The sequence below is a fragment of the Fundulus heteroclitus genome, chromosome 22, assembly GCF_011125445.2.
Source record: "Fundulus heteroclitus isolate FHET01 chromosome 22, MU-UCD_Fhet_4.1, whole genome shotgun sequence".
Taxonomy (NCBI): Eukaryota; Metazoa; Chordata; class Actinopteri; order Cyprinodontiformes; family Fundulidae; genus Fundulus; species Fundulus heteroclitus.
In genome coordinates this window covers 8,750,100-8,764,495 of record NC_046382.1, presented here as the reverse complement: position 1 = coordinate 8,764,495, position 14,396 = coordinate 8,750,100, and the positions used below count along the sequence as shown (strand labels likewise).

Below are 14,396 nucleotides of genomic sequence, written 5' to 3'. Positions count from 1 at the left end.
GAATACCACAGCCTGACCCACAGCCGTTCACGCTCTGCATCTCTGCACCTTCACAGCGTAAGGTGAGCTTTGTGGAAGTTACGCAACTTGAATGTGTTTAAATCTTCTGGTGCAGGACGCAGGCGTTTTAACAGAGTCTCATGCTAATCTGGCTAATGCAGGCTTGACAGGTTTAAGCTGTGAGGACATAGGATGTGTCTAAGAGCCAATTCATGCAATAGACAATTCAGAATATCGGCGTCTGTGGACTCGGAACATGCGCCTCCTTTGCAGAGCTTCGTTTACGTATATCATCTTCCTCAGATATTCAAATTTGTGTTTTTTTTGCGTCATCAGTTTTATTTCAGTTGAGCTGTCATTGCTCATTCTGCAGCAATCTCCTGACTATTCGCAGGACTATTCACACACCTTTTACCAACATCGTCACATTTTAACCACAAACTGAGGTGCATTTTATCAGGATTTTATGTAACAAACCATACAGTGGTGTGCATAATTCTGAAGTGGTAGGAAAAATAAAAGGTTGGTTGTTAGGATGGATTTTACGAATAAAGTTCTGAAAAGTGCATTTGCTTTTAAGTCCTTTCGCTTTGATGCACCCAAAAGAAATGCACGTCGGTTGCGCCGGATTTCATTTTATGGGGTATCAAGATAAACGGGTTTAGACACATAACGCATGGTGCACACTTTTCAAATTTAAAAATACACTGCCCAAAAAAATTAAAGGAACGCTTTAAAAAACACATGAGATTTCACTTGGAAATAAAAGAATCAAGCTGGATATGTAGTCCAGTATTGAATGGGTAACGTTCAATACTGGACACAAGAGCACATCGAGCCCTCAGGCCACCCTCATGAAGTCCGTTTCTACTTGTTTGGTCAGAGTGGAGGTCACTTTGTAGGACTCTGACAGAACCCGTCAGCTGACACCGGTCCTGCTGATGGGTGAAGGACCTCTGATGGCCTTGTCCAGCTCTCCTAGAGCAGCCGTTCTCAAACTGGGGTCTCCGGATCATGGGTTGAGGGTCCATGAGGCTGAGCTAAGTAACACGATGGACAAATATTTAACTCTGTCCACTACATCAAGTGGGGTAAAAGCCAAATCAGCTAAAATTAGGAAGTTAGGACAACAGTTAAATCGAGAATGAGGATTTAATCTCCACCAAAGCTCTAATATTAGGGTGTATTTATATATATTTAAAAAAAACATACATCATTCTTAATGTATATGACAGTACCAAAGGCTGTTTGAATAATACTATCAGCACAAGGAATCTAAAGGGTTCCTTGGAAGAATTTTACCGCTGCTAAGGGGTCCCTGGTCACGAAAAGTTTGACAACCGCTTGATTAGAGTAAACCGCATGTCTCCTCCGCATCGAGACCTCGGTAGGGTCCAGGTACGGCCTCACAGTACCAGTAGGGACTCTGATCCTGGTTAAATACAATACTACTGAAAAGCAGTTAGTAGTAGTAGTGTTGCCCCTTTAGTGCCCCTGTTGTTAACTTCATTAACACCAAAACAGTCGACACTGATTATCCACACCCTCTACTGCATCACTGACCATATAAAAATTTAACTGACTTGATATTATATGAAAGTGTTCCTTTATTTTTAGTTTCATTTTTTTTTTTGCTGTGTATACATGTTTGACAACCATGTGCCATTTTCCTTAGTATTTATGGCGCTGTCGATATTATGGAAATAATTTGTAGCTGGCCGCTCCTACTGTTAGCGTTAGCTTGCTCTGAACTACAAATCAAACATTCCTGCTACCGCCTACATTCCTTCGTCGTTAAGCCAACTGGGATACAACAAGGACACCACCAGCTAAAAATATAAAAACAAAATCACCTCTGGTTTCATGCAGAAGTCATTTTTTCCAACTATTGTGGTAATTCATACCTTAAGTCTGAACATCTTTGTTAGAATTGGGAACAAATGTTTCAAATATGATGTAGATTTTAATAAACTGGTGTAAACTTGTTACAAAGACAGCGAAGCATTTTTCTGTTGAATCATTCACTCTGTTGGTTTTCCTATAAATCAGTAGAGTGAGTGAATGAGTTATTTCCATCATCATTACAATATAAAGTGCAGAAGTGACAAGAATGTAACAGTGCAGAAGAAAACAGTTTTTGAAAAAGTGTGCAGAAGAATGTTCCACAATATTTGCAGTGCAAAAAAATAATGATGCAAAAAAGGCATTAATTTTAAAAGTTCAGCAATGTTGGCAGTGCAAAATAATGATGCGAAATGGCCATAAATGGCCAAAAGGCAGGGTTCTTCTCCGTATTTGAGAGTGAGATTTCAGTAAAGTGAGTGAATTATCTGGATCTTGGGGACTTAATGAAGAAAAAAAATTATTATTTCTATCATCAGACTTGGCCTTGGCCCTCAGTGACTATACACTCCACATCGACTTGGAAGAATAAAACACTTAGTTTTGGGTCCACTAGTCTAGGTTTTGACAGTCTTTGAAATCCCAATATAGTAAATTAAATACAAGTCTCTGGTTGTAACGAGAAAAAAACCCTAAAAGGGGTGGGAATACTTTTGCAAACACCGTTAAATCTTTACTTGTATAAATGCACCGTCTCAGTTCAGCATTTGATGATCTGTCATTGCAGTTCGACCAAAGAAAACAATGTTTTCACTCCCATTCATAAAGGTTATTTTTGGAGCTCGGCCACACGTTTCTTCAGGGGCTGTTTAGTCTTGGGAATTAATTTTTTGTGTTTGTAAAGAAGGGGAGGGAAAAGAAAGAGAGAGGGAGAGCGGGCCGCTCCGTATCAGCAGCCATCTTCTGTCACGCTCTGGTTAGACGGTATCTACGTGCCTCACTTTGAACGGGTACAGGATGTTCTGGCAGGCCGAGATAAAAAAAAGAAAAAAAAAAAAAAGAGACTGCGCAGGCTGAGGAATCTTAGAAACACTTCCCACCTGACCTGGCAGCAGGCCAGGAATACTTGGAGAGCATCGACCACGGCCACGCTGGTGGACAGCTTTCCCCTCTCAACCTGCTCAGCAAATAGAAAATGAAACAGGGGAGAATATATTCTGTTTATTACATATCGCCTTGTTAGGACTGGACGATATAGAAAAGAAACACATCGATAAATTAGAAATCGTATCGATCGATATCGATAATTATCAACAAATAAAAACATATTTAAGTGCAGCCCTGGTCATTTTATGCTGTTTCTTAGCGACCTATTTTTAGATAAAGTACCCACAAATGCTGAATTCAAACTCAAACCTTTATTCAACCAACTTTTTACCAAAACTACAAGTTTTTAAAAAAAGAAAAAAAGAACACGTGCTCTCTGAACTCTTTGAATGGGGCGGAGCTTCCCGCTCTGCATTGTGATTGGTTGGGAGGATGTAATGACTGTAATATTAACCTACATGATTGGCTAGAATGCAAAAGAAAGGAAAACTGTTATTCTATTTAACTTTTTATTGAGCTTTTTTCGCTATCATCGATACACGTCTGTCGATAGATATATATTATTGAATTATCGTGCAGCCCTACTTCTTATAAAGCTAAACTCAGGATCATATGGGGGGACAATTCCCCCGCATCCTTTTGATATGAATAAAAATTGCATGGACCAAAATTTATTTGCATTAAAGATTGCAGACACAGCCGAGCTGAGGTTGTTTGGGTCATCCATGTTTAACTGTTTGCCAACGAAAACGTACCTATTGTATTTTATCCTCTTTGTTCATAGGTTGATTGATTAGAAAAGTGCATGAAGGTGATAAAAAAGATGGTTTACTTAAACTGCTTTAATGTGTAGTAGTATGGTCAATTTATTTCCATCCATCTGTTTGTACCCGTTTATCTTTGCAGGGTTAGAGAGATCGACTGGCGCCTCTCTGGAGCAGTCCTTATAGGACAACAGGATATATAACAGGATGAATTAATCCAACGGTCGTGTTTTTGAGCTGTGGGAGGAAGCCGGAGTACACAGAGGGAACCCTCGCATGCGCAGGGAGAACATGCAAACCCCAGGCTGGGATTTAAACCCAGAACCTTTCGTGCTGCGTCAGTGCTGCCAACTGTACCGCTCAAATTGTTTCCCTGAAAACAAAGTATTTAAAGTTGCCTGATATTATAACACAAAAAAAAAAACCTCTCAGGCCAGCAGGGAACTCCTGGATATGGAGTTGGACCTTTTATGCTCGTCTTCGTTGTCCGTCTTGCAGCGAAAACGACGGCAGAGAGCGCGTCTAGACAGCTGGGTCCGGTTGTTTCAGCTGGTTTGTGTCGTGCACTGTGCAAGGATCCTACCTTCTGGTTCAAAAACTCATGGAGTTCTTTGCTCCGGCCCCCCTGAATAAATCATTACCTCGACACCTAACCTAATTAATGGTTATCATCCCATGCCAAGCTGTGGGCCAGAACAGAACTTGGGAAGGCTTCTGTTGGTGGATGCACCCACTGCAAAGACCCTCATGCATGAACCCAGGGGCCTCACATATGAAATATACCGGATCATAAACTGAATACAATAGCTTGTGTTGGAGGAACTGTAAGGTGAATTCTAAGCTGTTCAAAGTTAAAACATAGAATATGACCACAGAGTGAGTGCCTGTCAAACTGCGAAGCTATGAATGTTCTTCTTCTTCTTCTTCTTCTTCTTCTTCTGCTGCTGCTAACAGTCTTTGAATAGAGGCCCATTTTCCTGTGGTGACATCTTGTGTTAAACGTGAGGACTGCAGTGGGTATAGAGCAGTATAGGTTTTAGATATGCTGGGTTTTATCTGCACCACATAACCTTCACGAAAACAGTGTTTACACGGGTCCAGACAAAAGAGTCACACCAAAACAGGAGCTGGATAGAACATTTTATTTGATTTTCACAACATAAAAATTAACTTTGCTTTTCTGTCAGTGGACTGAAAACAACATTGAGCTTGCATGCATGTTCAGACCTGTAAATATACATATATATATATATATTTTTTTTTTAGTTTATTGCAGTTACATAGAAGATTGACTGGAATCACATCACTGGATTCGGTTGGTGGGATATTCTGAATCAGACTGCTGCGCAATCATGACTAAAAATGCCCTTTTACCCCAGAATGGGTGATGAATAGGTTACATAACAGGCATGGGTTGGTTTCCAGTGTCACAGTTCTCCATCATGAAGTTCCCACAGCTAAATGCCCTTTTAATGAGACGTGTAGCACTGTGCTGGCCTTCCCTTCCCCACCTGTTGCTGCACGCTGCCAGTCAGCTGGCTGAAAGAAAGCCACCACACCTCCCACTCTGACTCCTGTCCCTGAACAGCTTCTGTTTTAAATCTTTGCTGGGAAACTCTGGCATTTTTACCCCGGGTTGTGATCAGATGGGAGTCTTGGACCGGCCCATGCCTGTGATGTAACCCTACACTGCAAAAACCAAACTAAAAATAAGTAAATTTTTCTTAAAATTAGTGTATCTGATTTGAGCAGGTAAATAAGATTATCTGCCAATGGAATAAGATTTTCTTTACTTAAAGTAGGAACAACTCGTCTCCATCATCTTTTTTCAAGCGCAGGATGTCTAATTATCTTATTTTAGGGGTGAAAATACTCATTCCGTTGGCACATGATCTTATTTAACTGCTCAAATCTAGGACAAAAACACATTTTTAAGAACATTTTACTTATTTTTATATATCCGTGTTTGCAGTGTAAAGCTTAACTTGACCTAAACTAGTGAGTAACCAGCTGAATAACACTGCGCTAACACCTGTTTATGTGTGAAGCCGACCGTCTGTGGACGGCACCCTTTATAACAGCAGCAGTACAAAAGTTTCCAGAATATATTAGACTTTTAAAGCATTTTAGATTAAATAGTATCTGACTCGTTTTTTTCTTATTACCTGAGGAATACACTTGCACTATAATATATTCATTTACACGGTGCTACTTAACCTTTTTCGTTAGTAGAGCTGAAGCTTAAGAGCTGATGCACTAGAGGAGCTTATTCACCTGAACCCGGGTCCCTCGGACCGCGGCATTGTGGGACATCACAGTTGTGACGACGCGGCAGATGCGAGAGAAACAGCTGAGTTGTTGTTTAACAAAGTGAAACTGAAATCTGTGGCTAAACGGAGGAGATTCCTCCGAAAAGCTCGATGAAGAAGTATATTTTCCCCAGGCTGCTGGGAAGGGAAGCAACAACCTGCGAGTACAAGTTTGTCTTTTTCAGCAGCGGTACAAACTTTGCAAAGATACATTATACAGCAGCTTTTCTTTTTTTTATTGTCTTTGAAATCGGAGCTTCATTGTTGCCTGCTTGGCGTCTTTTCCCCAGACCGTCCTCTGGTTACCAAGCAGCTGACTGCAGTCCTCCTCTCTGATCAATCAGAAGATCACGGGTAGCTGCTGTGCGGCACGGCTGACTAACGCTGCATGTGGGTGGAGGCTCTGCGCCGCGCCTCCTGCGAAGCAGATGCTTCCGTCTCGCACAAGGGAGGGACCGTGAGAGCTGGGATGCAGACGCAGATGCTGGCAACCCCTGGTAAAGATGTGCTAAAAGCCTTAAAATGAAGACTGAGATTGAGATTTTTAGCAACAATGGCTGCAGCCGGGTTGTGTGCCAATCAAAGGCTGAGGATGTGGAGAAGTGTCTCGGGCCCACTGTGGAGCACAGTGGAGGATCTGTGATGCTGTGGGCCTGCTTCTCTGAAAAAACCTTTGGCATAACCTTTGCAATGTCAGGACATCTTTAATAAAGCTTTGGCGGACTGAACTCTGGTCCTCAGTGAGCCTATCGGTCCAACACATGCGGTCAAATCCACGCAGAGATCACTCAAATCTGCTAAAGTTAAAAGCGGGACTCTTCTCCGTATTTCAGTGCGAGGTTATACTTCTGAGGTTCATTTCAAGGCCCTGTACATATATTTACCAGAGGTGTTTATAGCTTTTTCTGTGTGTCTGCCGCCTGTGTAGACGTAACCCGACGCTCGGGTCCCCTCCGTCATTCTTCATTTTCTGAGTCCTCACAGTTTCTCCTTTAACCCGTCGCCTGTACGCCTGCTGGGCGCTCGTCTCTCGCCGGCTGAGCCGCCGCTGCGTCCGGCTGAGCCACCGCTGCGTCCAGCAGAGCCATGTCTTCCCGCAGGGACACGGCTATGGAGTAGTCGAGCGGCTTCAGGGTCAGGCCGTACTTGTAGTCCAGGGTGGGGGCCCTGAGCGGGTCGCCGGTGATGTTGCACTGGTGCGCCAGCAGCGACGTGAAGAGGAAGAGCTGCATCTTGGAGAGCTCCTCGCCGATGCAGCGCCGCCGTCCCACCGAGAAGATGAGCACGTTGCTGGTTAGGTCTTTGTTCAGCGCCCCCTGGGCGTCCAGGAAGCGCTCGGGGTCAAATGTCTCCGGGTTGGACCACGTCGCCGGGTCGTGGTTGATGGACCACTGGTTGATGAAGACGACGGTGTTCTTCGGCACGGCGTAGCCCATGAGGGAGGTGTCCGTGAGGGTGGAGTGGGGGATGGTGAGGGGGACGAAGCTCGTGAAGCGCATCACCTCGTAGATGAAGGCCATGACGTACGGCAGCCGGCTCTGGTCTTCGATGGAGGGCAGGCGGCTCCGGTCCACAGCTCTGTCCACCTCCAGCTGAAGGCGCGCCTGCATCTCAGGGTACCTGAAGACAGAGGTGAGACTGCAGAGGTGAGACCTAAACCAGAGCGACCTTCTGTGGAGAACAGCCGAGGAACACACGAACACGCCGCGAGCCGCTGACTGTGGAAGTCATTCACTTTCACTAGCGCTCGGCTCCTTTTGCGGCTCTGCCTCGGCTCCCCCACGGTGCCGTTGCGTAACGCCGGGGCCAGAGCGCTTCCTCATACCTTTGCTGTGTTAACACATCGCTGGGAGCCCTGGTTTGTAGCCGCCTGTTGCACCGTTGAACAAAGTCTGAGGTTTCACTGAACAGCCGTCTGAATAACAGGACACTCCCCTCCCTCCTGCGTCTAAACAAAGTGGCTGAAAGCTGAAAGGCTGAAAGGAAATCTACGGATGCCTAAATGTGATTAATTAAAACGTGGGACAAGCCGAGCCTGACCGGACCGGAAACCATGCCGACAAGGGTCTGGTTTTTGGAGGATCTGAAGTAATTAAACCGATTCAGAAGCCCGACATGGTGGCTGGGAATGACTAAATCCCCAAACCAAGACATTTCCGATATTTTGATTATTTTTGGACAGACCAACCATAACTAGCCATAGGAAGCTGTCAATCAGTTTTTTTAATAAACCTGATTTAAAAGATTTGCTCACAGGGCAGTTAAAGCTTAATCAAATGGGTTAACCGGCCTGACTTTTAATATCACAATACCAATAATAATGCTTTATTGTTCTGCACTTTACATTAGCAACATCTCGAGGGGCTTGTATGATTTTAAAATCGATGATTAAGACATCTGGACCACTGCCTGATGGAGACGGGCACGCACCGATAAGCAGGTGTGGAAAATGTATGGATAGGTGGATGATTTAAATAGACATAAAAGTTAAAATAATAGTCAGCTATATTAAAATGCTTCATTACAAATAGTTATTTTTTATAAATCTGGCTGTGGATTGTGGTGCCCTACAGAATGTGAATTTTGTGCTCAAAAATATAGATTTAATCGAGGTGATTTTAAATATCTGCTTGCTTATTGGTTAATATTCAGTAAATTGGACTAAACAAGTTGGACTTTCAAATGGAAAAGCTCATCCCGTTTGGAGGATCTAGAATATGTTAATAATAAAACGGATTGAAGAGTTGCTTACTTGACAAAAATGAGGATGATCCACTGGAGCGCAGTGGACAGGGTGTCCTGGCTGGCTCCAAATATGTCCCCTATCGTGGGGGTCACATAGTCCGTCCCTCCTTGGAGCCCCGAGGTTTCTTTGATCTGGTCCAGAGCCTTTATGAACGCGTCCGTCATGTCCCTGGTGATGCCGGACTCCATGGTTTTCCTGTGCTCCGTCACTTTGTCCTGGATGAACACCACAAAGTCCTGGTTGAGCTTCTTGAAGTCATCGAAGATGGTCTTTATGGGGTTGGGGAAGTACTGGAGCCAGGGCATCACGTCCACGATGCTCCCCGCTCCCACGGTCTGCGTGAACTTGTCGTTCCTGCCCACCACCTCCCGGAACTCCGCGTCCTCGTAGGCGTACCTCTTGCCGAAGCAGACGGCGCTCATCACGTTGGCCGTGGACACCACCAGGTAGGCGCCGGGCTGGAAGTGGCGCTCCCCGCGCGTCTTCTCCACGAAGAGCCGCAGCAGCTCCCTGAACTCGCCGACGACGTGCTGCTCGAACGCCCTCTTGGTCTGCGGGTTGCCGGTGGAGAACATGCGCACGGTGGACTGGGCCACCTTGCGGTGCGTCTTCCACCAGTCGGTGACGGTGCCGAACGCCATGCTCCGGCCGGCCGAGATGTGCTTGAAGGAGGTGAAGTCCGGCCTCCCGGCGAAGTTCAGGCCCTGCTTGATGAGCGCCTCCCGGATGGCGTCGCCGTTCAGGACCAGCACGGCGCGGCTGCCCAGCTGGATCTGGAACACGTTGCCGTATTTGCTCACCATGCGGGAGAAGTAGAGGTGCGGCGCGTTGCCGAGCTGCGCGGCGTTCCCGATAACGGGCCAGGCGAAGGGCCCCGGCAGGCCGGGGAGGGCCCGCCGCTGCCGGAGCCGGAGCCGGAGCCACACGGAGAGCAGCAGAGCCAGGCACGCCACCAGCGCAGCCCTGGGCGTGAAGGGGTTAACCGCGGGGATGTGCTCCGGAGTCACTTCCATCACGCAGATCCTGCGGGAGCAAAACATATGAGCTCATTACTAAAGATAGCAGTCTGATCTAATTCAAATAATAAAATAATAATAATAAAAAAAAACATTCAAGCTTATATTTTCAATAAATAGATCGAAATGTTTACTCTTCTTTATTGTTTGTAATGGGTAAAGTCTCCCTACGTGTCTGCTTTAAAGTCCTGTGGAGGGTTTGCAGCCTGATGAGCATCCAGGCATCCAGCTGCAGCGCTTTAAGTCTGCAGCGCACCGCATCACGTCTTTTATCTGCAAATGGCTGCAGCATCAGCGGCTCTGGCGGCTACAGTGGGCAGGTTTGTTGCAAGGGGTGGGGGGGTCAGCCATCCTCCCCTCCCACCATCACCTCCTCCATCAACCTCTCTCTGACTGCCGCCTGCCAGCCTCCCGCCTCAGGCTTCTCACGAGCAGCAGACGTACATGTCCCGGTTATAAACTGCACTTTATTATTATTATTATTATTATTATTATTATTATTATTATTATTATTATTATTATTATTATTATTATTATTATTATTATTATTATTTTATTTTTATTATTATTTTATTACTATTATTATTATTATTATTATTATTATTATTATTATTATGCTAGAAGAATCGTTTATCAATAGTACATTAAATAAAGGGATAAATTATAACCTTAAATAATGCTACAGCTAAAAATAATACTGATCATAATAATAAATTGTGAATATTATTACTATGTATTTTAATATTTAGAAATAATAAATTTAATAAATTAACTAAAACACAGTTGTATTATTATTATCAATAATATTGTTTATTATTATTATTATTATTATTATTATTATTATTATTATTATTATTATTATTATTATTATTATTATTATTATTATATGTTGTATATGCCATACTGCTATTACTATAAACATTCGTATTATTATGTAATATTTTGTATTTTAGTATTTTAAAATAATACATTCAGATAAATCAAATCAACCATAGATCATTATTATGATGATTAAGAAAACGTGTATATATATATATATATATATATATATATATATATATATATATATATATATATATATATATATATATAGTAGTCCTACAGTAATCTGTTGTATAAACAGTTGCAGCCTGCTCCTGGGAGTATGGGTTCGTTCATATCGCGATACTTTGGCTCCTTCTTGCGCTTTTGGTTCACAGCTGTTCTCAGAGGCGCTATAAAACAACTACAGCAACAGGAAACGTTTATGTCCCTCAACTTTAAAGGTGCTTTTGCGTCAGGTTCCGCCTGATATAACTCGGGCGTTTTCCTATTTCCAAAAAAAAAAAAAAAAAAAAAAAAAGTTTAAAACCTGAACAGATTTAAGTCTAAATTACAAACAAGGAAGTCGTGATATAAAAAGGATTTTGCAGCTTTAGTCAACTCAACAGTGAGGCGGGTAAACCGGCTGCACACGCCGCCCAGGCTGCTTTTATATCAGCATAAAATCGCAGCTAAGGTGCGTTCTCCCCTGAAGCCACAAGGAGGAGGCGAACCCCGCTGCTTTGCTCGGTGATCCCCCGCTGATCAGCGGCGCCGGGCGGCGTGGCCCTGAGGGACGGCCCGCTGTCCGCAGCAACATTGATGTGGATCCACCTGGAGGATGAACACGTTAGGAAATGCTGTATCTATTAATCAAACGGGGTTAAATGTTTTTTTAATTAAACGACCGATTCAGATGTAAATAACATTTATAACACTAAAAAAAAAAAAAAAAAAATAATGGTAATAATAAATCTATTCTGATGGTCTCTGCGGCCCTAAAACACACGAATCCCGACTCTGAGTGTGTTTTTAAGTCAACACAACGGCTTTTTATCTTTTATTTTAAACGAGTATTATTGTTTTAGGTGATATGTTTTTATTTTATTTATTTATGTATTGATTTTTTGCAGGTGTGTTGTTTATTGGCCGCCTTGCTGCTTGGATTTGTGAGGTTTTGCACCGGTTTCAGCACCGCGGACAGCGGCCCACTCCAACCCGTTGAAGATGCTGCCTGACCCTCATCTCAGCTCCGTCATCTTATCGGGTTTTTTTTTATTTGTTTGTTTTTGTTTCTCACACATGCAAACTTAATTCTAAACAGCTTCCAGCATCTTAATTCAAATAAAAACAAGCTCAACGAAATAAACACAAACAGGCATTAAAATGAAATTGTGTAGATGTAACAAATTCATGCATAGAGTCAGTGGAAGTTGGCCCATCAGTTCCGGCCATATACTCTGAAAAGAATGCACCTCCAACATAAATGAATTGCTTCAGTTAGTAATTACTTAGTAATTGAATTAATCCAACTTAATTTATTTAGTTTATCTGTCAAGTTACATAATTGAAATAAATTAAGTTGGGTAAACGTAATTGAGGTACTTGTTACCAATTGAAGTCACTCATTTAAGTTGGAGCTGCATTCTCCTTTTAGAGTGAAGTGAGTGGTAATTATAATTTTTTTCTACTGTAGAGAATAAGAAATAAACACTGCTTTGTCCTTTTGGCTAGACATAAGTTGGTATATTTTACTATAATCAACATGGAGCTTTTTAAATTCCTCAGTATTTATACACAAAGTCCATAGTCTTGATATTTATAAATGTAATTTTGATTTGATGATATTAATTTGCTTAGTTTTTTCTGCTAGACTCATTAGAAGAAGAAGAAATAGTTTTAAATCGTGTAGTATTTGAGTATTATTTGAATAACACCCAGGCCTAAACATCAATGTTTCTGTCGATTGATTTCCATTAAATGATAAACAGCTGTCAAAAATACATATTTATAATATATTATAATACAATATATGTTATAATACATTTTATTTGCTTTTCAATTCTCAAATACACTAATTTTAAGATGAAATTAATAAAAGGCGTACTCACTGCGTGAAGACCCTCCTGTCTCAACTCTGACATGATGCCCCTCTGTGAGCCACAGTTTTACTAGCCGTGGATCCACGAGGGTGGAGACAAGCCAGTGGAAATGGTTCCAGCCTCTCCCACTCACCGGGGTCAAGAACCAAACCAGATACCAATAGAAGAAATATATTTAACCTAATATAAAATGCATTTATGTAAAGGAAGATTGACCATAAATTATGTGTGACTCTTGTTTTAATTTACTGTTTTAATTTGAAGCAAACTGACATTTATCTTATCACATCTGATCCACACGTCTTCTTTGTTCATCGCTGACGCCGGTATTGAAGGTGTGCCTAAATAAATTGTAATATCATCGAAAGGTTAATTTATTTCAGCAATTCAATTCAAAATGTTGATATCATAGAGTGGTGTATATCAAGGCCTTTCTTTCAATTAATTTGGATTATTGAGGTTTAAATTTAATTAACAAACAAAGTCACTTTCTCAGAATGTGAAAGATTAATAGAACGTGTTTTGTTTTTTGTTTTTTTTGTTTTTTGTATTACGGGATACGTAATTATGGGTAAGACTTCTGAGTTAGTTGTCCAGCAGTCAATTAACACTCTCCACACAAAAAAAGAAGTGGAGCTGGTGCTGTATCTATGTATCTTGACTAAAGGTTTAGTGGAAGAAAGACCACCAGTAGACTAATTTCCACAACTGTAGCAGCTGAGGTATGGTTTTGGAAACCACATTATTATAATATTTCACTTAATTTGGGATTTTTAGGTATAAGTCATAACCGAAAGAAATGTAATCACTATGTGAGTAATTAATGTTTGCAAACAAGTTTCCCTTTTAAAATATAATGTTTCTAATATTTCTAATATCTAATGTGCACCTGTGCACCATCATTGTCAAAAGATGCGTTTTTATCTCCTTTTGGTTCAAATGTATGATGTTGAATGTTGCTAGTGGCACTTCAAAGGCAATCAAAGAGCTGTCTTTCAATTCATACTTCCTGATTTCTTGAAACAGGACCGTTTCTACGCTCCATTAAGGACTCAAAATATATATATTTAATGAAAACTTTGTTTTGTTTTATATTCTTCATTTTCCTTTCCTTCAGCTTTTGTGTGTGAGAGAATATTTCTTTAGCTTGAGGTCATGTGGGCAGTGGAAGAGGATTTGGTTTGCTTCGGCTGAACACACAACAAATATGAGCTCACCTCCAGTTTTCAGAGGGGGTCCGCTAATAATCCTAAGGTTCATAAAAAGTGAGTTTTAAAGACATAGTAGATAAATAATATTATGCTGTGTTATAATCTGGTTGTGGGCATTTATAGGAGGGGCCTTTGCCCCCCTCTGCCTCTCCTCTGGGTGGTGCATATTTTTGCGAGAACAAAACCATAAATTATCATTCATTAGTTATTGTTGCAGTTTCCCTCCTGCAATAATCGCTACATAAACTCTGAGTGACTCTTAAAAAGAGGCCCAAATCCCCTCGTCTGTTGGTGTTTGGAAGCAGAATAGCTTGGTAATCCTCTCAAGGGTGCAGTCTGGTGACCTCCAGCTGCAGAGTAAACTGTGGGCCCTGGCTGTGGCCCCTCACAACTCCTGGCTGCCGGCAGTTTCTCCTCCCTCCTGCTTGACTGACAGCTCAAATGTTCATCGCGTGTGAGCGAGCATAGAGGTCATGCAGGAGCGCAGGAAGGTGTGTT

The 14,396-nt window shown here is 42.1% G+C and overlaps 1 protein-coding gene across 3 annotated transcripts; it reads right to left on the bottom strand.

Annotated features, from left to right (window-relative positions):
* Nucleotides 1-6,245: 6,245 nt before the first annotated feature.
* Nucleotides 6,246-12,798, bottom strand: LOC105926177 (cytochrome P450 1B1). 3 transcript variants are annotated; one of them, XM_036125833.1, is made up of 4 exons: nucleotides 12,697-12,764; nucleotides 11,278-11,419; nucleotides 8,775-9,791; nucleotides 6,246-7,642 (listed from the first exon to the last, which is right to left on the bottom strand). In XM_036125833.1, the coding sequence occupies exons 2-4, from the start codon at nucleotides 11,403-11,405 to the stop codon at nucleotides 7,015-7,017; spliced, it is 1,773 nt and encodes a 590-aa protein (XP_035981726.1). In that variant the 5' UTR covers nucleotides 11,406-11,419; nucleotides 12,697-12,764; the 3' UTR covers nucleotides 6,246-7,014.
* Between the last annotated feature and the right edge of the window lie 1,598 nt (nucleotides 12,799-14,396).